General features: G+C 38.6%; 1 protein-coding gene across 2 annotated transcripts in view; it reads left to right on the forward strand.

The window, feature by feature from the left end:
* The first annotated feature begins 572 nt into the window (after positions 1-572).
* The window catches only part of ntrk1 (neurotrophic tyrosine kinase, receptor, type 1), a 45,055-nt gene continuing 20,571 nt past the window's right edge, over positions 573-25,056 (forward strand). For both annotated transcript variants that reach the window (XM_042489213.1, XM_042489214.1), the window contains exons 1-6: positions 573-1,116; positions 10,661-10,735; positions 12,294-12,365; positions 16,068-16,136; positions 19,276-19,427; positions 20,501-20,646. In XM_042489213.1, the coding sequence (XP_042345147.1) occupies positions 920-1,116; positions 10,661-10,735; positions 12,294-12,365; positions 16,068-16,136; positions 19,276-19,427; positions 20,501-20,646 (711 nt within the window). In that variant the 5' untranslated portion in view covers positions 573-919. The remainder of the gene's footprint in view (positions 1,117-10,660; positions 10,736-12,293; positions 12,366-16,067; positions 16,137-19,275; positions 19,428-20,500; positions 20,647-25,056) is intronic.

A 25,056-nucleotide genomic window follows, 5' to 3' on the forward strand; every position in this document is an offset into this window, starting at 1 on the left:
AAAGTATCAGAGAGAGTATTTGTCAATCAAAAAAACTTCTTAAAAATCAGACAAAGTGCGCCGCCTATGAGCTCTTTTAGATCCCAATAAGTGAAACACAAATTGTGTGCAAAGCAACAAACTCAGAGACCTATGCTTTCATTTCCTATTATTAAACCCTGCTGGGAGTTCACACTGCTGAAAAACATCTCATTGCAGAAAGCAAGTCTCCCCACCCCTCCCACTTTCCCACAGCCATTAAATTCATCACTGACCTCCTAAGTCTCAACATTCACAAACCGTCCAACAATCACTTCTCCCAGGACGGAGAGATCCACCCATCCATACAGCAGGATGTTGCGAGAGTGCTGCTGCATGCATCCAGGCACCCAAGAGCCCTGACTTCTTGGCTCTGTTTGCACCTTGAGCTGCTGGCAGGACAGCAGACCTCTCACCCTGAGAGAGGGACAGATGAGATCTCCATCACCATATCCCATCTCTTCCTCTCATCATCGTGCTGGCCTGCACCCCTCCTCTTCCCCCCCCCCCCCCAACCCCTCCTTCTTCCCCCTCTGGCTTGCCGAGGTGTCTGGTGACTCTGGCCCCTGTTCTCTTGCCCCTCCCTTCATCGTGGAGGAGAGGAAGGGAGAGGGAGAAAGAGAGAGGCTGCAGCCCACTACCACCATGTCCCCAGAGGCCCCTTGCCTGCCTGCTTGCCTGCCTGCCCCTCCTGCTGCTCAGTACAGCTGTGTCTCAGCACCAGACCCTGACCAGCTGGGATCTCAACCCTGCCAGAGCACCACAAGAAGAAGAGCCACTGTGTGTAAAAAGCTCCTCACCTCTCTCCGCTGACTCTTCATTAGGTGAAGCACACCGACACTGACTCCAACTAGAGCAGCCAAACCTCTTCGCTGGTGCTGAGAAGATCCTCTTTTCAAGCATGGCTGTGGCGCCCCGGGCCCTGGCACTTGCCCTGCTCCTGGTGCTCGCCCTGTTCAGCCTGGCACCCGCGCCCACCTTGGGAGGCTGCCCGTCCGCTTGCCGGTGCTTTTTCACCATGCTGCAGTGCCTGGAGCCCAATGGCATCACCAGCATCCCGGCACTGGCGCCACAAGAGAGCGAGAATGTGACAGAGATGTGAGTATGATGTGTCACCTGCTCTGCATGTGCCGCTAAATCAGCATGACTTCATTAGATGCCTTCATGTTGGTGGTTTGCCAAGTTTGATTTACTCTCTGTTCAGTTTATCACTCTGGGTTGGTGCTGAATTTGTTTGGAGCGTTTGGCAGAGTTTTGATTTTAATAGGACCACTTCAAACTAGTTTCATATCGGATCTGGAGTTCCAGGCGATATTTGCTAATAAATTCTGGGTTTCAGTTTATTTTGTTAATCTAGTCCAGGTGTTAAAAAAATCACAGAAACCACTGGTTAGGTTTTCTGATTGAGTAATAGAAAAGCAAAAGTCTATCAATGACGCTGAAATATGAAAATAGCTTTAACCACATGCCAAAAATATACAAGTCGCTGCTAGATGTTCTTCACATTAGCCAAAAAAACAATGGCAATTTACTCAGTGGATGGTAGATTTTTATCCACCAGTCACAGTGACAAGTGGATAAAAAAGTTAATTTTCCAAACCTGGACCGTATGCAGCAGTTACACCGACTGTATCACTCAAGCTTCTCTGCATGCTGATAGCTGAAAAGTTTCAAATTGAAGGGCAGTTGTATCTTTTCATTTCTTTCCCGCCATGAATTCGTCACATTATTTGCTCCGTTGTCATACCATGCTGAGAGTTTGTTTTCAGCAATTTGTTTGTCCAGTTGTGTTTCGCAAAATATAATGATGTCTCACCAAAGTACAGCGAAGTATTGGGGAGTATTTGTTGAGGTCCTCAAAATCAGTATGTGAAATGCAAATGGTCTGCGAGGCTTTATTTCTAATTATTTGATGTAGTCAGATTTGGCTCTGTTCAGAGTAAAGAGAGTTTTTTTCTCTGTGACTGCCAAATCCAGACGCTGTTTTTATTATTGCTGTTTGAGATTTATTAGCTTGGCAGTAATTTTGTCACTTTGGTCACTGGAAATCAATTATGGATTGCTCCTAACAATAACTGGCACAGAGTGACGGGAACTGAAGTCTTGTTATCCATCGTGCCTCAAAGTGTGGCCTCGATTCTCCGAAGTATCTGAGCACTATTGACTCTTGTAGTATTGTGGAAAATATCAAGATCTGAGTTCAAGATTTCCTCTTTTATATAAACTTATTCAAAACGCAGTGCATGAGAACACTTTTAGTGTCCAATAAAATGAAAAATGTGTCCTTGTAAAGATACGTTTTTATAGTATGTGAAGATCAATAAGATCTTTGACTTTAGTTTGACTTTTCCTTCTATTTTCTGCTGTGTGGTTATTCTGTCTCAACAAAACCTGCTTTAAAGCCTGGGTCTTCAACAGGGGAGTCCAGGGCTCAGAGTTACTGCAGGGGGTCCGCCAAATTATTGTTTGGTAATTTAAGTCTGTAAGCTTTATTCATGTTTTTGGGTCTGGTTTTGTAAATTGTGCCTTAACACATTACTACAGAACTTTTCAAATTTCTAAGGTTGTAAATTTGAAATAGATTAAATTGATGATAGGCTAACTGTTACCGATGAATCCTTGCACAATAATGTGAGCAAGAAGAAATTAGCTAACATTAACATGTTACTGAATTAGCTGTTCGAGCGTATGAACTTACTTGTGAGCCACAATGGACTGTTTCGTACCTTTGCCTGCAAGACTCTCTAAAATACCGTCCATGTCAGAAACAAACATGATGTATATGTTAAATATATTAAACTGCTAATAAGTATTATTTTAATGGCTAAGTATTGTGTGCATAATAAAAGAATATGTTTATATGTTGCACTTTAGGATTCTCTACACATTATTGTAGATCCAGTTTAATACGCAACTCAATTTTAAACAACAAATGAAGCAGGTGGTCCCTGCTCCATCTCTCTATTAGCGAGAACCCTGATTTAAAGGCATTTTATCACCACACCTCAAATATTTAAACTTAATTTACAACAGTTTTTGTTTTTAAAGCCTCTGAACACTTGATAACAGATATTAGATTCCCTGCAAAATATTAAATATCCATAACCAAATAAGCACTTGTCAATGTTTAAGGTTTTTTGAGCTCCTTTTTATATGTAATTTATTAAGAGTTTACACACAAAAGCTCAGCTTCATCAGGATGGTGTGGTTTGATTATGCTCCTAAAATGTTGGTAAAATCCCCTTTTTCCAACTCATCTGGAGATACTAAGTTTTTATTATAACACAGTTCCAGTTCTTTGACTTCAAATTAAAGTACAAGTTACAAGTGTGCCATGTTCTGAAGGTCAACAAATCATTACTTTGTGTACAGATTACATGTTCTTATTCGTGGTGGAGACCCATATGCTGTAATCTGAGACACACATGGCTGGAGAAAGTATTTTTCAATTTTTGAGGCTTGAATGAAAATTCCAGTTCTGATGAAAGATCTGCTGACCTGCGCTTACTGAGGTTGTTCTGACCTAATTCATGTTTCTTGAGGTTCAGCTGGTGGTCAGTAGATGAAAAGATGGCTGGCTGATGGTCACTTGATGCTGTAGTTTGATGTAGGGTTGGGCAATATGTGGATATTATAGGGATACCGTGATACGAGATTAGAAATCGTCCAGGACCGTTGAAGTGGATGATTAGTGCGGCAGTCTGAGGGGACCTGGCCTGGGAAGCAGAGGGTCACTGGTACAAGTCCCTATCTGGACCAAATATTGAGTGTGCACTGGCAGCTGGAGAGGTGCCAGCTCACCCCATGGACATTGCTGGGGTGCTCTTGAGCAAAGCACCAAACCCCAAAACTGCTCCAGGGGCGCCATATTATGGCTAAGGGGTATGCAAAAGTCACATTTTACCTAACAACTGTCTTGTGTTGACTGAAAAATGTATCAAATTACCTTTTTTTTTCATTAAATCAAATAAAAATTGAATATCTGAATATCGTTAGTGTTATGCAGTGTTTCCTGGCAGTGGTAGTTTTTTGTGTGTGCCCCTTTGTATTATTCTGGTATCATTCTGTGTCCATTCTCTAAATTCTGAAGTTTTTTCGTGGGTACATGAATGCAGTGCAGGCAGAGCTCTTTGTGACATTATTGTTAGCAGTTCTTTGTGGAGTTTGACTAGTGGGTTAGATAACTGATCAGTTGATCCCATCAGAGCTGATCAGATCTATGGATGACAGGAGCAGCAGCTACAGAAGCGAGTGAAATCTTTTTTTTTTTTAGACGCAGCACAGTGAGTGGTTTCACTTTCATAGCGCCTGACAATCTGCTACTCCGTCTATGCCCAGAGTATGCTCTCCGCTCCAAAAGTGTGATGCAACAAATAACTAAACATTATATATTTTCCACCAGTGCACCTACTGAACTATGCAGCACCAAAAATAGAAAATCAATATATGCAACGCCAGATGTTGATAATGTGGCAGGCTGCCACAAATAAATGAATGTGTAGGAAAACTTGTGTCTTTTCCTGGTTTTAAATGCTGCTTTACAGTAAAGTGATGTATTTTTTTTTTACTTATCAGACTGTTCTGGCTGTTCTATTGTTTGCCTTTACCCACTTAGACATTACATCTACAATTCTGATGATTATTTATCAAATTGTCTTTTGTAAGTATTTTGTGAAATTACGAAGTCATCTTTTCAGTATGAAGGTATTTGGTCATGAATATTGTGATCCTTGACTTTCATCATATTGCGAGGGTTAAGTACCAAGACCTATATACAACCTGTGCCTACCGGACTAAATTATATTGCAGATTTCGGCACCTCATATCAGTGCAAAGTTGTACAAGTAATGAGACAGAGAGCAAGCAGGGAAGAGCCAGCATGTGTTTGCGTTGGTGACGGTGATGGTGAGGCGGCAGCATGCAGAGCAGAGAGTATGGCGTTTAGTGGCAATACAGCGTGTGAACAGTTTAGGCTGTCTGTGTCTACAACTCCTCAAGTCCTGAGCCAAACTCCTGTGTCTTGCTAGTCACCTGCTGATGAAAGTGAAGGGGGTTAGCATTGTTCTCATTGTATCGACAGTCTAAGCCTCTCTAAACAGATTATAGAGAAATGTCTGTCTGCTGTGTCTCTCCTGAGTTAGTGAGGCAATGACAGCTCCCAAATCATAATGTATCAGTGTTTCCTCTACACTCATTTAGGAGTGGCGGCCCGCCACTCCTAAATCCTACCCGCCGCTCCTTCAAATGTCGGTTTTTTTTGGTTGTTTTTTTTTTTTTAAATTGCAAATACACCACCGCCGCATCACAGCACAGTCCTGCACTGCGTTGGGTGTCGCGAGTGCTGAGGCAGATAACTATCTTGCTCCGTATCTACTCTTTGGGGTAGATAGCACCGCCCCCTCCCACCCCCCAACAGAACTAACTGGTGCCGACGTTAATTAGCTACTCGCATCCAGGCATCAGGTCGGAGAGTCAGAGGAGTGTCGGCTTGAAAATAGCGTGCAACTTACCGGAGAAAAGGTAGACTTGTTAGCTTAAGAAAACTTATAATAGATTTTATTAGTTAAATAAACATTCGCAAAATATTGATGGCCAGCTAAGGTTACGTAGCTTAAGGTAATTGGGCCCGGTGCCAACTCAACTCAGTGTCGCTAACGTGAGTAAACTAATTGATAGCATTAAGCGATATACACGCCATGATGTATTTTTACATTCAGCCTTTAAAAAGCGATTTTCATGCCAACCATTCAATAAAAAGGGGCATTATGCTGGGCATAAAACTAAAATCTGCAGTCAAGTGTCATTTGTTTACACCGCCACGGCTCCCCGGAGAGCCTGCCCCCGCTGCTGAAAAAAATCCTAGAGGAAACACTGTGTATTATGCTGTTAGTAGTCCTATAACTGTTATTTAGTGTTTGGTTTTGGTTTCTTATATATTTAAGTATTCTTTAAATTTTTTTTATTTTCAAGTTCAAATTTACCTTTGCAATTAAAAAAAGCTGTTCTTTGGCATCATGAACTGTTTTGTGCTTTATTATTTCAAAAGTATCAATTCAGGCATTGTTTAGGCACTGGTACCGTTTTAAATGTATCGTTTCAGCACTGGTTTCGCAAAAAAACCCACAAACTATACCACCTATATGTAACCCAACATATTGCCCATTACTAGTTTGATGTTGGTAGTTGCTTCCAGCCATGTATGTCTCACTTTTGATTGTCACATATTTATGGGCAGGTAATCCCTGGAGGGAATGCTATTTGAATAAAATTCTTCCAAGTTTTTGCTACAATGAACTGAGACTTCTCACTCAGCGGCAGCGGCAGATGACTGTTATTTCACATTGGCTTTTTAAAACTTTGTATGAAAAAGGAAGCAGAAACTGACCACCTGTGATTTAAAGACGGCTGCTGTATTATTATGCAACCCACCATCAGCTCAAGCATGGAAAACTAAATGTCACTCTCTGCACCACCACGCTGTTCTCTCTTTGTTCCTGTCCCCAGATCTGAGCAATTAGCACTTGTTAAGAAGGAACTACATTTGTGAAATGCTATTTCGGTGGAGCAAGTCAATTTAGCACCGCTGTCTTCCTCTATTCACCTATACCCCACCACCCTCCTCTTTCCCTCCCACTCTCTCTCTTTTCCCCTTCTCTCTCTTATCTCAGAGGTATTTCCTTGTACCTGCAGTTAAACATGTTCGAAGAGCTCGGGGTGAGGCTTGACATTCTCTCTCAACCGTTCGATCGATAAGTGAGCGGGTCTTTCTCTGGCTGTTTACCGCGGCACTCTACATGCCAGCAAACAACACTTCGGCGTACTGGCAGTGCAAGGGAATACAGCCAATACGCGGAACAAACAACGGGCCATTAACTGTGGAACAGGGGCCAAAATTCATCATACGCTGAGTTATAAATTCAATTTTGTGAATTGCCAGTCAATGCCTCCACCCGGGAACAATACATGATATACAGCCCACTTGGCTCAATCCAATAAGTAAGGGCGATGGGTGATCCTGGGCCCACCTGCCCTGTAATCACATTATTGCCGTGCGGGTCAATCAGACATGAATAAAAAGGTTTGTGTGTTGCAGCCGACAAACAGAGAACTGGGAGGTTGAAACAATGTTGCTTGCTGAAAGTGGCTGTCATCAACTGGAAATTACTGCAGGTATTTTGGGGCAAAATCGCTGCACACTATAACAGCATGAAAAAAAAAAATCGGCATTCAGTTGGCTTGTATGTAAAAACAGCTGTCCCCGTGGATTATTTACATACACTATCAATCCATCCATGCTATTTTCTTCTTCTACTACACAGCGGGAAATGCTTCCATTTGAACAGTAAGATGTTTCACAGAAAATCTTTATTCTGATTAAGTAACAATTCTTACGGTAACCAAAACTAGCAGCAAACAGTACCAGGAGCAACAGTTGATGCTTTTCCCCAACAACAGGACAATCAAAAACCATTAAAAATGCCGTATAGTCCTAATATGTCTGTTGTGTCTCAACAAAATGTTCTTTAAAAGCATTTTTGGCTGGACTGCAGCATGTGGGGCCAGCACCATAAATGTTGGTCGGAGTGAGCGATGACGTCAGTGTGTCCCCACTGGCCGTTGCTCTTTCAAAATGAACAGGCGCTGACAATCATGAGTTATTGTAGCCTATTTCATTTTCTATAACCCGTGCAGCTTGATAGCATGGTGGAATTAGCACGCTAGCTAACTAACCAGCCGCATACGAACTTCACAACTTCACGTACATCCACACACTCTAGTCACAGCGTATGAACTACATTGCTATCGTCAAATGAGTGACAGCTTTGGCACATTATTTGTAATGTTAGCCTAAAAGCATAGAGGAATAGGCAAGCTAGCTAGCTAACTAGCCAACTGCAGTTAAAATGGCAGTTTGGGGCAAATATGTATTTACATAAATATTTTTGGTCTGACTGCAACAGGAGTGTGAGTGCTTTAGATGCAAAAGTCCTTGCCAAATCAGTCACACCACTTCCTGTATCAGATTAAAAGTCCTGATTTCAAATCAAAAGCTCTGTAACGTTTCATACAAGATCAAGCCACGCGATTTGACCCAGTCTTGTTATGTAATGTTTCCACTAAAAACTTGTGTCCAGGCTGCCTTAACATGTCAAGGAGACTCAATTTGAGAAAACAAGTTGAGGTAATTTTGGTAATAATTTATTTTGTCTTCTCAAATTCAGTCCGGTTAATATTTTCAGGCAGTCGAGACATCACCTTTTTTAAGTTAAAACTATTTATATTTACAGTGAGCGCAAACTGGACCGTTCATCCTTCCTGTTGGAATATTCGGTATGTAATGTTAAATTATTAGTACCACACTCGTGGAGCAGCAGCGCAAAGCACAGTGAGAGTAAATCTTAACTGTTGGTGAACTCATATAGAAATACAACAACGACGCTCTCATTGTAGTGTTGTCTGTTGTTTTTCCAACCTACTTTAGGTGAAACTGTTGAAAAGGAAACTGCATGACCAAGTTTCCAGCACCGGGTCTAACCTGTGTAATGGCAGCAAAGAAAGTCCCCCGACCCACCTCAGCTCCCACCACACATTGAGTCTATCTATGTGGTAAACCCTGCACATAAACATTTAATTTTTATTTTTCTAATCATCCATTGTGGTTGCCTCAAGGATATCTTCTCAAAATAGCTATTTTTGTAATATTTTTGTTACAATAATATGCTTCAATTTAAGTGGAAAGGAACTGTCACCCAAGGATATGATGAAGATGAACTAGATAAAATCTGTCATTTTTTTCAATTGAGTTATAAAGCCTCCTCAAAAACTAAATGGACAACACCAATACATGGTACAGGAGAGGGTGGAGCGAGAGGTTGAGGAGGGCAGAGAATGAGTTACACAGTTTGCTCCGGCGAGATCCTTGGTAGGTCCGGTCCAGCCATCTATTCAAACATCCCATGAAAAGAGCCGGCTGTCCTTGCATTGAGTGCTGAATTGATCTACAGCTCACTACTTATTCTAGGCTGTGTCTGGAAAAGTGGAAAATGGCTAATTGAGAAGAATTTCCCATCAGCCTCATCAACCCAGCGTCTCTTAAGGCATTATTCTTTTTTTCCACATGAGCAGTAGATTAAGTTCTGATATGAGCTCTGTGGTTTGTGGGTCCCTGGACATCTCAGCTGGTTTGGGATTTGGTGGATGTCGGAAGGGTCAGACACGTGTCCGTAGGGTTGAATTTGGATTTTTTGTATCCAACCTTTTTGTAATTCCAATTCACCTATTCAACAAAATATGATTGATATATTCAGCACTAAACTCTTTTTTTTGCTGCTGTTGCTGCTGTTTGTATGTCCTATTTGTTTGCAGTGCTGTTCTATATGAGCATATGTCACTTCTGCTTCTAGTGCTTTTTTTGTATGTCCCTATCCAGTCTTTACAAAACAGTCCTTTTTTTTAAATTTTTTAAAATCTTTTACACTGTATGCCATGTATCTTTTCTTGTCATATTTTAGGAAGCATTAAGTAACACTTTGGCTAATCCTTGCACTGTAACACCAGATGTACAGTAGTTATTAATTTGCAAGGTCCCTTCTGAAATAATCTAAACTGAAACTTTAATGCATCACTCGATTATGGTCTTGGTTCCAAATCCCACTAGCTCCCATCCACTGACTTTCTTCTTGTTTCTTCAAACTCCTCATAATAATGCATTTAAAATGGTTAATGGTATATGTAATTAGCTAATCAGTATTGACACAAGGGTCACACAAGTGACTCGAACCTAATTCAGCCTCTTTCGTTGCGCTCAGTGTTTAGTGTGAACTGTCATTGCCAATAGGCTGGCATTTCCCTGCTTTACATTGAGAAAAAAGTGGAGAAACCTTTTGTGGTTTCTTCTTGGGTACCGATGTGATTTCATCCCTGTTTGTCATATTTTGTGGCTTAAGCAGAAGCAACATAAACACAAAGGTCAGCCTTCTACATTGACTCTTGATGCAGTGGTGGCGACGGTGAGTTTAGGAATTACAGATTCACTGAGCAACTTACCATTAAAAAGACATCTGATGAATGTCTATTATAAGTCTATTTTTTCTTTAGACATTTAGTTTTATTTGTCCTTAGACGTTTAGATTTCTGTTGTACTAGGTTGAAATGATCTTAACCTAGATGATAGAGTAAACAGAATCTGTGTATATGACAAAAAAATACTGTAATAGCAGATATCTGGCTATATGTTGCCGATAAATTCTGGTCTATAACAGGGCTACAGCTTGTTTGAATGACGTCTATTGCTCAGCGGGGTAGGTTGAAAGCCTGAAGAGTGCATTGTTCATCCGTATATGGTGCAGAAGGCCACCGCCCAAGCAGCATTTCTTGATGCCTTGGAAGTAGACGGTTGTGGGTTCAAAACTGAAAGTAACAAAATTACTCTTCATTTTATTGTATATCCCTGGTGGAGAAAACTGTGTTCACTTGTTTTTGTAATCTACCAGTTTTTTGTCTTTTCCATCTATTATTTTCACTCAGCATGGACTTAATTGATTGTCTACACAATGGATGGCTGAAGGTCACAGCAAAATTTATGTATTTACCTTGCAATAATCTCTCTCTGTTTCTCCGCTTTTCTTTTTCTATTTACCAGTTACATGGAAAACCAAGCAGCGCTGGAGAATATCACAGAAATTGATCTTGTTCACTACAGAGAGCTGAAGAACCTGTAAGTAACAACTCTTCACACAACTTGGAAAACTCACTATGAGACAAAGACAAATGTTCATGCCTTGGACTACCATATTGTAAAACTGTTTTACTGCATAGTACACAGCACTGTTTGTGTGTTCTCAATGTCATTCCACACAATACCATCCAATGAGCTCCCCTTACCTACTGTTGCTACGCCTGTCAAATTTCCTTCTCTCAGATGGCACATACTATGTAGTTTATAATGACGATGTGGCAGGTTTAACACTCAAAGTATCAGTATTGTATTACTATTTCTATTGTAAAAATATAACTTTATGCTCTAGAAATACAATTTTTCTTAAACAGAATTAAGGGACCTTAACCAATCATGAAAAACAGCCCCACACCAAAACCCCAGAAAAAGGATTTTCATAGGGTGTCCACATACTTTTGTCAACTATCTGAAAAGGTATCTGAAGATAGTTGGGAAAAAAATCTCTAATGGCTAGATAAAAATCAGTTTACATATTCATATTTAACAAATTAGCCTAATTAACTAGTTAATTTATCAATTACTTGATCAAAAGCCAGCAAATATAAGATTAATAATAGCCAAAATTTCATAGATTTTGTGTTCTCTGTCAGATTTTCCATGAAAGTAAATGATGGATATTCCAGGGCCCTAATGGTTGGCAAACACTTAAGAAGATTGGTAACCAACTGGCCTCAAAACAGGAACAGCAACGGTAAAAATGCAACCCAAAATAAGTAAATGTTTAACATTTGTTTTCACAATGAAAACATCACCTCCACCACCCTTAAATGTTGTGCAATCTTAAAAGTTGTTTAGTAGCAGTAGGAGTGTAGTTTGTTTTAAATGAAGGATGCATGTTATGGATTTTCTTTTTACCGATAACCAAAAATTGCTTTAGGCCACATTTGGATGAGAACAGCCATACTAAAATGGAAAAGTCTTTCCTTTGTGTTTAAAAAAAATCTGCGTTCATATGATAATATTGCAAGCATGATCCCTGTGTGCATGGATCTGCAAAAAACAACCGAAAATGCTGTAGTATGCATGCCAGTCCAGCAGTTGGCGTGTATTTTTGTAACACTCCATAGAAGAACACCACACGCAAAGCGTCAAAACGTCAACGTTCTCACATCCGTGACAGAGGGGGTTGTATTTTTAAAAAATTGCACTTTCAAAACCTTGTTTCAAAAGTTTGCGTTTTCAGGCCCCTAAAACACTGTTGTTGTGTGAACGAGAGGCCAAATAAAAGAGCCAATTAAACTGGCAATCTTACCCAGATACACTCTCAGTTACCAACATTTGGCACAGATTGATTTAACGTGAATCTGTACTCGGTAATACGGACATAATTTTCATTTCTCAAGATATAAAGTATCTACAATGGAAACATATCCTCAGTTTCAGCAACAGCTGATTAAACTACTTATTATTTGCAAAAACGTTTGGCAGACTAATCAATAATGATGATGCCTAATTCAAACCAGTTTCAGTGTATCTGTGTTTTAATGCTTTCAATAAAAACAAACCACTATTTATTGTTCTTCCTCCCCCTCTCCAGCACCGTCACATCATGTAAGCTGAGGCTCATCTCTGCCAATGCTTTCCAACACAACCTCAAGCTCCAGTATGTGTAAGTGTCCTTGTCAACACAAAGGGATTGTCTTCCCAGCATCATGTTTTGACCTGTATGTGGGTCAGCCTATTTGTTGCTGTCAGTCAGTGCTCAGTCTGTCCCTTAGTATTGCACATGTCACATTAAGCGAGAGCTGCGTTTCTCAAAATCAGTGACTCAGTCGCTTGCTTGAATAGTTGTATTAGTCATCCACAGATCTGGTAAATGCATGAGTTCATTTAAGGTACATTTAAGGTTTATTAGCAGTAGTCTTACTAAAAGGATATTAATTATGTAGTTTGGGTTGGGCGATAAGGCTGAAAAATAGTCTCACAACATTTTTAAGCTATATCGCAATACACAATATATATCTCGATATTTTGAAATCTCCTACAATTTAATGTAGACTACTAAAATACAAAATTATCAAATTAACTATAGTTATAATAATGCTTTGATATCCCTTTGCTGCTGTAATAATGCAAATCTCCCCATTGTGGGACTTATCTTACCTTAATTCATCATATCTTATCTTATCTTACTAAAGTTAAATAAAGTAGCTACTGTAATATAATAGAGTTATAGTTCTGTTCTAATTATGTTAAATAAAGTATTGTTATAAAAAAAGTTAAAGCCTTGAAATAAAGTCAAATAAAGTACTGTTACGGTAAAATTAAATAGAATAGTGTCATAATAAAGTTGAATAAATTAATGTTATAATAAAGTTAAACAAGGCTTGTTAAAAAATACTGATTTACTAAAGTAAAATAAAGCACTGTTATCAAAAAGTCAAATAAATTCCTGTTATTATCAAGTTTTATAAAATAACGTTAAAATTATCTTAAATGAAGTCATGTTATAATTAAATAAATTAAAGCTAGCCACTGATGCTTTTACTTTGAAGCACCTGGCTCGTTGCAGGCCAGAAGTGTTCATCCATATATATAGTTGTTAAAATATAATATCCAGTTGTTTGTGATAAATGCAAGCAAGACAAATAGTATACTTGGTTCCAGTTTCTCTAAAATATAATATAGAGTATTTATAATCTGAATATCTTTGGGTTTTGGACCGGTGCTCAGACAAAAAAGGCAAAATGAAAACGTATTCTATGGAACGCAAACGCATTTTTCACTATTTTCTGGTATTTTATAGACTAAATATACATTTATTAATCAAGAAAAGTCCCCAGCACATTAATCAATAGTGAAAATATTCAGTGGTTGCATCTCTGAAGCCAATTAATTCAGCCTTTTCTAACATTTTTTTTTTTTATTTGCTGCAAGTGTTTAACATACTGCATCATAGAAACATACTCTTGTAGTGTGATAGCAAATATGTATTCTGCAGGAACCACCAGCTCTTTTCAACAATCATCGAAAAAACAAATGAGTTTTAAGTCTGGTATTTAAATGGCAAAGTTTTTAGTTATTTTAAAAGTTAAATTATGTCTTACATGTCTGAAAAGTTCAGTTTTAAAATCCAGGCTTAACAGTTAATTATAATATTAAAACGTATCGACTGAAACCTTCAAATCTGTCCATTCATCAGCAGCTGACCCTTATTGCCACCATCTTGTCCTCATCGTTTTACTGAGTGTGTACGACATTGTCCGATGTTGTTTATCTAAAAGACAGGCGGGTTTGGAGGACCAGAGCTGGGGGGAGGTGGTGGAGGAGGTGAGGTAGGCGGGGTGAGCTCGAGAAATTGGAGAAGACATCCACCAGTCACCTTTTACTCGCTCACTTTGGCGGATTATCGACAACTGATGCATAATAAATACACTCCACTAAGGGTCCATTATCACTTAATCAATATTCACTGTAGAGCGAGAGGGTGGGCCGGGATTGGGTGGAGTATAGGGGCTGCTGTGTGACAGATGTATTTCTGAGATTAAGAGTGACGGACTATAACCAAACTGAACAACAGACATGGAGGTCTGGTCTCCTTTCTCTCCCTCTGCAATGTCTTCACCCACAACGCCCCTGGAGCTCAATCGTCTTTCATAAAATTCAGTTCTTAAGAAAACGAGCTCCTATTCCCGGCTCTGCTCTTCCCCTGTGGGCCCAGGGAGGAATCGAGCTGGTAATGGATAAGCCCCAATGGCTAACCCATCTGACATGAACTTTTGGGAGCAAGGAAAACAAATAATTGAACCCGTGGCCCTGCCAGAGTGAATATGTATTGGCTTCCATATATGCTCCCCAGTGTGGCTTTTTGTCATCTTCTGAGGGAGGTTTATTTACAGCCTGGTTCTGTGGCTGTCTGAGGATCATTTGAGAGCCACTGTGATGATATTTCAGTGCCCTGAGAGGATTGACGGAAAGATATGTAGCATTTATCAATGACAGGATTATTATGATCACCTAGCATACATAGTTTAAGAGGTAGGATTATTTCACAATTTGAATTTTTCATTATCTAATTACCTTAGATAATTTAAATCACTACTTCAAAAATGTATTAAAAAATTTAATTATTTAATTAATGATTAAATCCTTAAATTTACCATTATATTTCCAATTTTACATTTAAATAAAACAAAAATTATCGCAGTTTGCACAGATGAACGGTGTTTGGCCACAAGGCCTGAATCTCCCAGACTGCAAAGTGATACAAAAGATGTCACTAAAGTCTACCAGTTGATGTCTGATGACATCTATGAAAGGTTTTGCACTAACCACTGGATCTCTTCCAGCAAATGCAGGAAACTCTGGGCAATCGCAGCATGAGGGTAACCGGAACAGCATTTATCTGCCATCACCAGGTGACAACTAGTTGAAGAGCTTGTTGAAAAACTTTTAAACAGACTTTAAACAGCCTGGAACATACTGCCTGCGTGAGCAATGCTGGTCATCTTCTGGAAGCCATGAATGCTGGAACAAAATACGTGCCAATCCACAAAGTAGATGCATTAGAGAAAAAATTGAAGTCTTTGACTGGTTGATGGCACAAGAGGAAAATTAAAGGGAGCACCAAAGTCTCAAGGATTCATCCTCTGGGGACCATGAATGTTGATACAAACTTTCATGACAATCCATCAAATTGCTTCAGTCTGAACCGAAGTTGAACACCCACCAACTGACACTGCCCTCCATAGAGCCACACTGGCGCTAAAAAGTGCATAAAACTCTTAAATGTGTAAAAACTAGAAATTTCCCCCCCAAGAAATGTGAAACTTTTCCCCTAAAAGCAGTTCTGTAGAGTTTATCGGTCTGTGTCCCCGAGCTACGTCTTTCCTTTGAGAAGTGTTTGTGGCTCTGCACTAATAACCTAATGTACTGAACAAACATAGAGAGAGGGAAGCTGGAGGTGTTTGTGCATGTGGCTCCTGGCTGGTGTGAAATACTTGCCAAGGTAATTGATCAGAACCCATTTGGATGCATTAACTTTTTCCACGGAGAGTAATTCAAGGCAGGTAGGCATTGCTCTGAAAGTGAACAATCAAATCACAGCGTGACTCAACTACAAAACAGGACTAAATTGCAACAATGAAAAGTACATTTTTACTTTAATTTAGCCTGAATATTTTTTTTTCCATGAAGGAGTTTGACTTGTTCTTTGAAGCAACATGTGAGCAGATGGCATGACTGCAAATGTAATTTCAAAAACAGTGCCAAGAGGTACAAAGCTTTCTTCAACTAGGTTGAATACTGTATAGGGGGAGGACAGTAAAAGAAATGCTGATAACATCATGTGTTGTCTCTCTTTGTTTTATAGGAACTTTGCATCAAACTCTCTGGAACATATCTCCTGGAGGGTGTTTCATTTTCTGCCGCTGCTCAACCTGTGAGTCCAATTAAACTCCCTGTCACTTAAGTATGTTTAATTTTACAGGAGGTCATGTTGGCTGTGAAAGAAAAAATTACAGATCTTACTGATCGGACTACACAGAAACAAAAGGAGTTAGAGGAAAAAAATCAGTTGTCCAAGACTACTGTATTGTGCTACTGAATCATTCAGTAACAATGGTAATATCTTCATTTAGCAGCCTACATCTTGGTTCAAAGTTGATTGTTGCCTAAAGTACATTTTGGAAACTGGAGTTGTCAAAGTTGTAGTACATCATCTTAAATTTTCTGTGCTTTGCATTTTTTAGTAATAATGGTTAACCAAGATGTGGTGGTTTAATATTAACACGTCATTTTGACATAATAAAGGGAGGGAGTGGCAGAAATTTTCCCAAGCCAAGGTGAGGATCCTCTCGATTATTTTTGTACAGTTCCTACAACTTCTAAAGCAAAAGTTAGCTAAGTGAAAAACTTGAACAAGAAGGCCTGCAGTTGGTCATAGGTGTCAACTGATTTCAGGGCAAATACTGATGCTGATTATTAGTAGTTAATGAGACAGATAACCAATTATTGTAACCAATATACATTTACAATAAAAATTAAAAATCTCCAACTCCAACACAAAACTTAATTTAAATGTCTTTAGCAAGTTTTTGATCAAAACTAAAGCTTTCACCATCATAAACAGAAAGTTCCCAGCTACTTTGTTTATAAAGTTCAGTGAAAATTTAAATTACAGAAAAATAAATAAGAATAGCTCCCTGAGGTTTGACAAAGTAAAAGTTCCTCCTGTGCTGACGCTTTCTTTGCATGTATTGCAGACTGTCTTCCCTGGTCTTGGTTGAGTGTAATACACACACTTTTTCATTAATTAACTTTATTGGCGATCCTTAAAATAAAAGGCAGATACAGATAATTGGTAAAATGCAAAATATCGGCCCCAATAATCAGCCAAGCTGATAATCTGTTGACCCCTAAATGGTCATCCATGCAATACACAGAGGTTCAGCACTAACTCCTTCACATCCATTATCAGGGTTAAGGTTTGTTTACTGTCACAGATGGACCTATCACAGCCTGATCAACTGCTCCTGATGTACCTTTCTCGACTTGTTTATTTTGCAAGTTGGGCATTCACTGTTATATTTGAGCACATTTTAGAAATGTTGTTTTACTAAAACTCTTACTGTACGAGTAAATCTTCTGTGATGTAAAATGAATATCATTTCCACCATTTCTCGCTGTCATATTGGTTGTGATAAGAGTAGGAGGCAACATCAAGGGGCATATACCCCTATAATGAACTGTACAATTACCACTAATTTGGTCATAAACAGGCTGAATTCGGACAGTGAAGGGCAACGTGATATGGCTTTAAAATGATATTGCGATGTTTTAAGGCTATATCGTTATAAACAATATATATCTCAATATTTTTAAATGTAATTTAAAATAATGTTAACTACTAAAATACAGAACTTCTAAATGAACTGCAATTACAGTAAAGTTAAATAGAGCAGCTACTGTCATATAATTAAGTTAAATGCACTTCTGTTATAATCACACAAGAGGTGCCCATGGTGCTTTTATTTTAAAGGACCTGGCTCGTCTCAGGCCAGAAGTGTCGATGTTTGTTCTGTGGACTTGAAGCTTGTGGTCAGCAGTTGGATGTTACAGTTAACTGTTAAGCCGACAGTTAAACACCTTTAATCATAAGGATTCATTCACTGTGAGCAGGCAAAAACAACCAGCTCTCCAGTTCTTATATTACCATATAATATTTCAAAGTCGAACTGGTGCACTGTGGTCGCAAAACATGACTAAATAGTTGTGATTGCAAAACAAATACTGCAAATACAAACACACACCTCAACTGCTCACACTACCGCAAGTATCACTCATTAAGTCAGACTGTTAACGCAGCGCCGTTAAACATGATGAATTATTTACTGTAAGCTGGAAACAAACTTACAGCTCTCCAGGTGATATATTTATAATATTTGCAAATCACAGTAGTGCTCCATGGTTGCAAAATGTGACTAAACAGAAAAAGTCTAGAGCTCTGCAAAGGCCCTGCTCTGTGTGTGCCTGTGAGAGGCAGAAAGCTGTAGGAGAGAGCGAGAGAACCAAAGCACAGGTGGCTTATGATAACGGCATAACAAAATACTCGATGCTTGTGATATAGTCTTTTTATACATCGCACAATGAACAAGCCGAGATACATTGAGTATATTCGATACATCACCCACCCCCAGCAGAGCGTGTGCCCAGCTTTCAATGACAAAACATGCACATCAGCAACATTGGCGCCATTACCTACTTGGCATACTTATAAAGCCACATATAAAGTACGGCTGGTGTGAACTTGAAAGGTCAGGTCTGAATAAACCTACATGGCAGTCTGAATTTAATGAAAACAATTTGATAACCTAAATCCTGCTATATCTCAATTTACCAAGGGCAACTGTATTAACAGGACAAAACACAGAGAGGCTTTAATCTCTCAGCTTACATTATGCACTAACTGAAAAGTACAAAGATGGTATAACTAAAGATGATAAGTAAAAATACAAAATTAAAAAAATTGGAGACCTTTCAGTGTTTTTTGCTCTTATAGCCTTGTGCTTTCATCATAACTTTGACAGAGGTTAATTCACAGGTGAACATATTTAGTTAGGCGGCCTATTGTAATAGAAACTACTGCTGCCTTTTACAAATTGATTGACGGCACCCTTTTCAGCATTTTTCAGGCTCTTAAGGTTTTTGAAAGCTGGTTCATTACTGAAGATTTCAAAAGTATGAAAAGTTATTTTCTATTTAAAAGCGAAATTCTTCAAGGATTTATATTAAGTAGAAACTGCATATGTTTAGAATTCTATAAATTGTTAGTGGTTTTTAAAATAAGAGAGTACTTGCCGTCCTAACTAAAAATCTCAGCGTTCATACAAAACTGAGAGTCAATACTGTTTAACCTGTTACATAAAGAGAGTATGTCAGCGATAAATGAATACATTTATCTGTGGAATTCTAAATTATAATGTTTGATAATTCTTGTCTTTCTTTTGCTTTTGTCTGGGAAATTTTAAAAACAGACTTGTAGCCAGCGGGGTTGATTTTTCCTCCTTTTTTCTCTTCAGGGTTTTAAGAGACAACCCTCTCGTTTGCTCTTGTGACCTCCACTGGCTCCAGCAGTGGCAGCGTAATGACCGCGGCGACCTGGACAACCAAATGTCTTGTTTCTTGGATGATCAAGAAATTCCGCTCAACTCTTTGGTGATCGATAACTGCAGTAAGTAGTATCTGAACTTCATTTTTGCACTAATGTGAAACTGTATATCATTATTAGTAATAAATGTTTCTGATAAGATGCGCAAAATGTTTAAAACATGATCTAATTTTACAAAAACATTTGCATCTTCGCAGATGCTGGATTTTTCATTGAGGAACAAATAACATGTAATTTTATGAATTTTAATCAGGTAACTGAATTGAAATTGTCCGGCCATTGATTAGGCGAATCTTCAATACGCCTTTGAAAATTGGTGATTTTTTCTTTCAAAAACAACAGAAGAAGGCAATGAGCAATGAAAGAAGAAATGACCCCAAGATTAACTCAAAAAAAGAGCTTAGAAAATAATGAATAAATCTGAAACATAATTTAAAATAAAATGTAACAAAAAATGCTGTCTGACACTGGTTGTGAGAGCTACAGTTGGTAATTTTTTAAAAATATTTGCTGGGGGTGCTGGCAAACCTTCCATTTTTTTTAATCTTGTTTGTATGAACAGTTTATAGTTTAAAACAAGACAAGTTTAAAAAAAAAAGTAAAGGGAATGACCTCAAAAAAGTGCTTAAAACTAATAATTCTGTAACATAATTTGAGATATGTAATATGATCATTTTAAATCTAGTTTCCCTAGCTTTTTCAAAAAAATAATTTTCTAAATCTATTAATTTCTTGCAGTTTACAAAACATTTCGCACCAAGTTGCTCATTGCCTCTTTTCCCATGATTTTGAAAGAAATTGCACCAGTTTGCTCAGGGTATAAAGGGTTAAGAGTTTCCCTCTCATGGATATTCGAAAAAATGTGGCCCCATAAAATTGGCTCAGAAAGGAAAAAGAAAAAACATTTCTTGTTCTTATTCTGCATATTAACGTCTTCAACAAGCAGGTGCAGCGAAATGCAGGGAAGAAATTGGCTCTGCATTGTTGTTTTAATCGCACAGAGCAGGAACATCTTGTTGCCAGGAAACATATGAGAGAGTTTTTGGCCCCCGTTCTGTTTCTCTAAACTGCTCTTCACTCAGTTGTGCCATCACATTAGCGACCTGTGCTCATGCCGTTTCCTCCGCTGCTCTCAGGTCTGCCTGAGGTGACTATCATCGCCTACAAAGATGCAAAAATTCAAGAAGGAGGCAACCTGACATTTGCATGTCAAGTGACGGGAAGTCCCACTCCCAATGTGAGATGGCGAACTGAAGAGCTTCACTCTCGCTTCTATACCCAGGTAGTGAAGATTTTTCAGTATACGTACATGTATAAATCACACATATATATTTACAAGTAACATTTGCTTTTCATCCATCTACAGGAGCTCTCCTCTGTTTCTTTTCCTGAAGTTTCTTCCATTTGTGCCCCCCCCCCCCCCCCAAAAAACAGGTGTTTTTGTAGTAGTTTCTCCTAAATCAAGGCTCTAAGTATAGAGAGTGTTCTGAAGTCTTTGGGACAAAATTTAGGGTGTGAAATATTGGGCTATAAGGGCATAATGGTGCATAGAAGTCACGATTCGGTCTAGGTGCAAAGCCCAATGGATCACGCAGTCAGGCTTTATACAACCTGTAGACCAGTGATACCCAACTTGCGGCCGGTGGACCAAATCTGGCCCATATTAGGGAAATAAAGTATAAAATGACAAAACCTCCCTTTAATCTTGTTGGCGTCCTCGCTGTCTTGAGGGAACGTCTCTGTCCCTTTAAGAGTCCAGTGTTTGTTGCTCCAGCAGCCTGTCTCTCAGTAAACTGAATGAGCTGTATTCTGTGTAGAGGATTTATTTTTGTCCTCTGCACATCTTCTGGGCGGATTACACTTCATTAATAAATAAATAAATAAGCCATGTTGGCTTTTTGCTCATGTACTTGCAGTGGCAAGTGGTGAGTGAGGTTGTAGTGAGTTCAGCACCGCTGTCTGTGTCTCCTTGGAGAAGACAACAAAAAACACCAGACTCTCTGACTGAGTTGAAATTAACAGTGCTTCAGAAAATAGTTCAGCAGAGAGGAGACAGACAGCTGATAGGAGCAGAGGTGAAAGAGTCTGCGCTCCATGTTGCTCTGCCTAAAAACATCTGTATGACAGCTGATATGAAGGATCAGAGGTTTTATAAGCTAAATTTTCTAATTCCAAGCAGTCAAAAAAATGCCTTAATCAGCCCCTGATTTGATGCTGGAGATTGGGACATCCCTATGCTGAAGTGCATTACAAAGCATCAAAATAGGGCTTATTTGTCAAAAATAACCTGGCCCCCTAATAGAATTCTGAATGTCCTTAAATCCTGGAAACACCCCTGCGTACACCTAACCTGTGCACGGCTGCTGTGACTCAATTGAGGACAGTAAATGTCAAAAGATTTTTCAAAAAAAGCCAATCAATTTATCATACATATACTGATAAATATTATAAATGTTTGTTTATTACCCGGCCCCTGGTCTCCTGTTATTTCAAGAAGTGAAAAAAAACTCAAGTTGAGTATCCCTGCTATAGGCTGTATGGAGATGCAAGACACATAAAATGGGGCTGCATGATATTTAGAAAACATACGATATGTGATAACATCATTGAATATCATGAAAACAATATAATTTGTGATGAATAAACAGATATTTAAGTGCTCAGTTCTGCCTTTCAGCTGTCAGATAAAATACAAAAAATTGCAACAAGTTGAACAAACTATAAACTGAATGTAAAAGGCACAGATAAAAAAAAATGATGGTTACATTTAAAAGTGCAGTTTTCTGCTGATACTCCTGGATGCAATATCCCAAACTTTCATGAACAGTTGTTAAAAAATGAGATTTTGTGCAGCCCAATCATGAAGTGTGCTATAGCACCATGAACAATGCCATTGATTTATCATTTAATTGTGACCTGTTGAGATTTAAGCAGAACAACTGCTGATATGCGATTTCAGAACCATATTCAGTATTGAGTATTTTGCAAGGAGTCAAACTGGGGTACTGCACACTGTGTTAAAAGCTAAAAAAAATCTGCTTTAAATGTTTTCATCTGTTGCACTCAACTTGCCTGCAGATCAAAGCTAGCAACCAGTAAGGTGCTGGGTGGCCCCCAACCATTTTATAATTCATAAGGAAATTCATAGATTCACACTGGGATTTTTTTAGCACTTTTAACATAAATATGGTGCCCGAGTGCATAAAGAGCATCAAAAGAAAGCTTGTGTATTAAAGAAAGTGCCATTAGAGGGTCCCCCTAGACACCCGACAGACACCCTCCTGACATTTTGTAAAAGTGGCCCCCTGAGCAAAGCAAGTTGTGTTTCCCTGTGTTATATTTTTGAAAATCTTTTTTGACATCCTCTAAACGGAGATTAGACAGATCAGAAGGTTGCACAATATATATTTTTGGGAGCTTTTAATGTGTGGATCTCCTGTCTGATTCTTGTGTCAGTATTGAGGATTTTTATTTGACGAAATTTCAATGAGATAAAGAATATAAATGTCCACAAGGACAGAGATAAATACAAAGTTTGACGTTCAGTTATGATGGATGTCCACACAGCCATATACTGTAGCTCAGTGACTCTTAAACATTTTCTAAGGACTCCTAAAGTGATACACATTAGGTCACAGACCCCCACTGAATAACATTTCGTTTTAACTGAAAGCTTTTTGTCGCCAGATGTGATTCAGACCTTAATCCTGTAGTTATCACCGAGTTGAGGAGAAAACTGCGGAGGAATTTAAACCTTTGATCAGAATAGCCACTTCTGTATCTCTCACCCACATTGGGCTCACTTCTATAGTGATAATAAAATAGTGAAAATTCAAAATTCAATTTTTTATGGGGACCTCCTGGGACTTTCACTGCTGCAGCAAAACAATCAAACCTACACACGACAACAAGCGATGTGAGGCCTGCCATTAACAGCACAACCACGCAGACACGGCGGCCTGCGACACAAACGCCAACAAACAACTGTTTCTGATAAAAGCCAGACAGCAAGCATCTATAACAAGCACATTTATATGATATAAAACAACTTACCGTTGGTGTTTTCATCCAGCCGCTCGCAGTTTGGGTCATATCCAGTCAAAAAATCCGTGTATCCCACATTAAATATACAAAATCTAAAACTTCAACGCGTTTGAAGACGTAAAGTTTGAGCATTTTCCGACCTGTAAGGCGTAAAGCGACCTGAGACGACAACACTCCTCCGTGTTCTGACTCCTTCTGGCCTCAGTGTGAGGATTTAAAGCTTGATTTTTCCGCATTTTAACCGGCAGACCCGCAAACGGCTAAGGCTAGCTAGTTTACACATAAATAAACAACACGCACGCGCCGGTGAGGAAGGTCAGAGGTCACGCTTCATCAAAGTATAGAGTATAGTTCATGTTCAAGATTTACATTATAAAGTTGTGGAAAATATATTTTATAATATAAAAATAATATTCATGATAAATTCAATTGCACAACAAATAAATACAGTGTAGGAGAAAGAAAGAAAGAAAAAATCATTTAAAAATTTTTTAAAAAACTCTCCAGGTTCTGCTTAACAAATTGAGCAAAACTGAAATGTCTAAATAGTCAAATACATAATCCTTTATTTATTTCATCAGCCAAGTCCCACTGAGACTGAGATCTCATTTTCAAGACAGACCTGAGCACATAATAACAACATAAAACCAAAAAAAAATCAAAATGTACAATATTAGTGATTGTAAATAAAATAATACAAAAATAAGTAAATAATAAAACAAAAAAGATAAATTATAATAAAGCAATATAACACAATAATGAGTCACTGGTCAGGATTTTGACTAGATTTTTAGGACATAGACATAGATTAGGTTTATCTATGTCTTTAAAAATATAAAACAAGGGCAATTGTTTCAGACGAATATTTTCTGTAGCTCATATAAGATTTTATTAAAATACTTTTTAAGCTCATTATGTACTTTTTGTCATCTGAGAAATTGGGATTGTTCAAAATGAGTAGTATATCTAGGCTATATGAACCTCTGCGGAGTCCTAAAACTAGGAAATTCGTCATCATTTCAGCACCTCCGGTTCCCTTATTTCAAAGTCAATGGGTTTTTTAACGGGTTTTTGGTTAAAAGCCTCAAATAAGGTCTGTGGTTAACACAAGCCTAAAAGACTTTAAAGTTTTGTTATAATGCATAAAATACGTCAGTAAATACCCCACTTGCAAACTTTTAAGCTCTTCTGTGTGTTAAAAGAGGTGGTTGTGAGCAAGTGGCTAAAGGAGACTAAAGAACGCCGTCATCACGCTGCGCTGAACGCAGCTTTACAGCCGTGTTGTTGTGGTGACGTGACCGTAGTGTAGTTCGTTTATAGGTTTTTCAACTTCTGAAAATTACATTAGGCTTCAAAATTCCTGAAGTGTTATTTATTTGTGAAGATTATCTTGCTAAACAAAAAATGTAAGCCTAAGTATCACAAATGTTTGTTTGCTACAGTGCTTATTTTCTGCATTAATCAAAATCATATGGAATAATCCCGTAGGTTTTTTGACGAGGGAACCAGGGTTACGCTTACTTGTGCGTGGGCCTGCAGAAAATCATCATCCCCGGGCACTCTGTGCTCCCACCTGTGAACTGGTGTTTGGCATTATGTGCATCAATCTAAATACCCTCTAGGCTATTCTGTCTGCATGCATCAAACC

Source organism: Plectropomus leopardus, chromosome 7, assembly GCF_008729295.1.
Source record: "Plectropomus leopardus isolate mb chromosome 7, YSFRI_Pleo_2.0, whole genome shotgun sequence".
NCBI lineage: Eukaryota > Metazoa > Chordata > Actinopteri > Perciformes > Serranidae > Plectropomus > Plectropomus leopardus.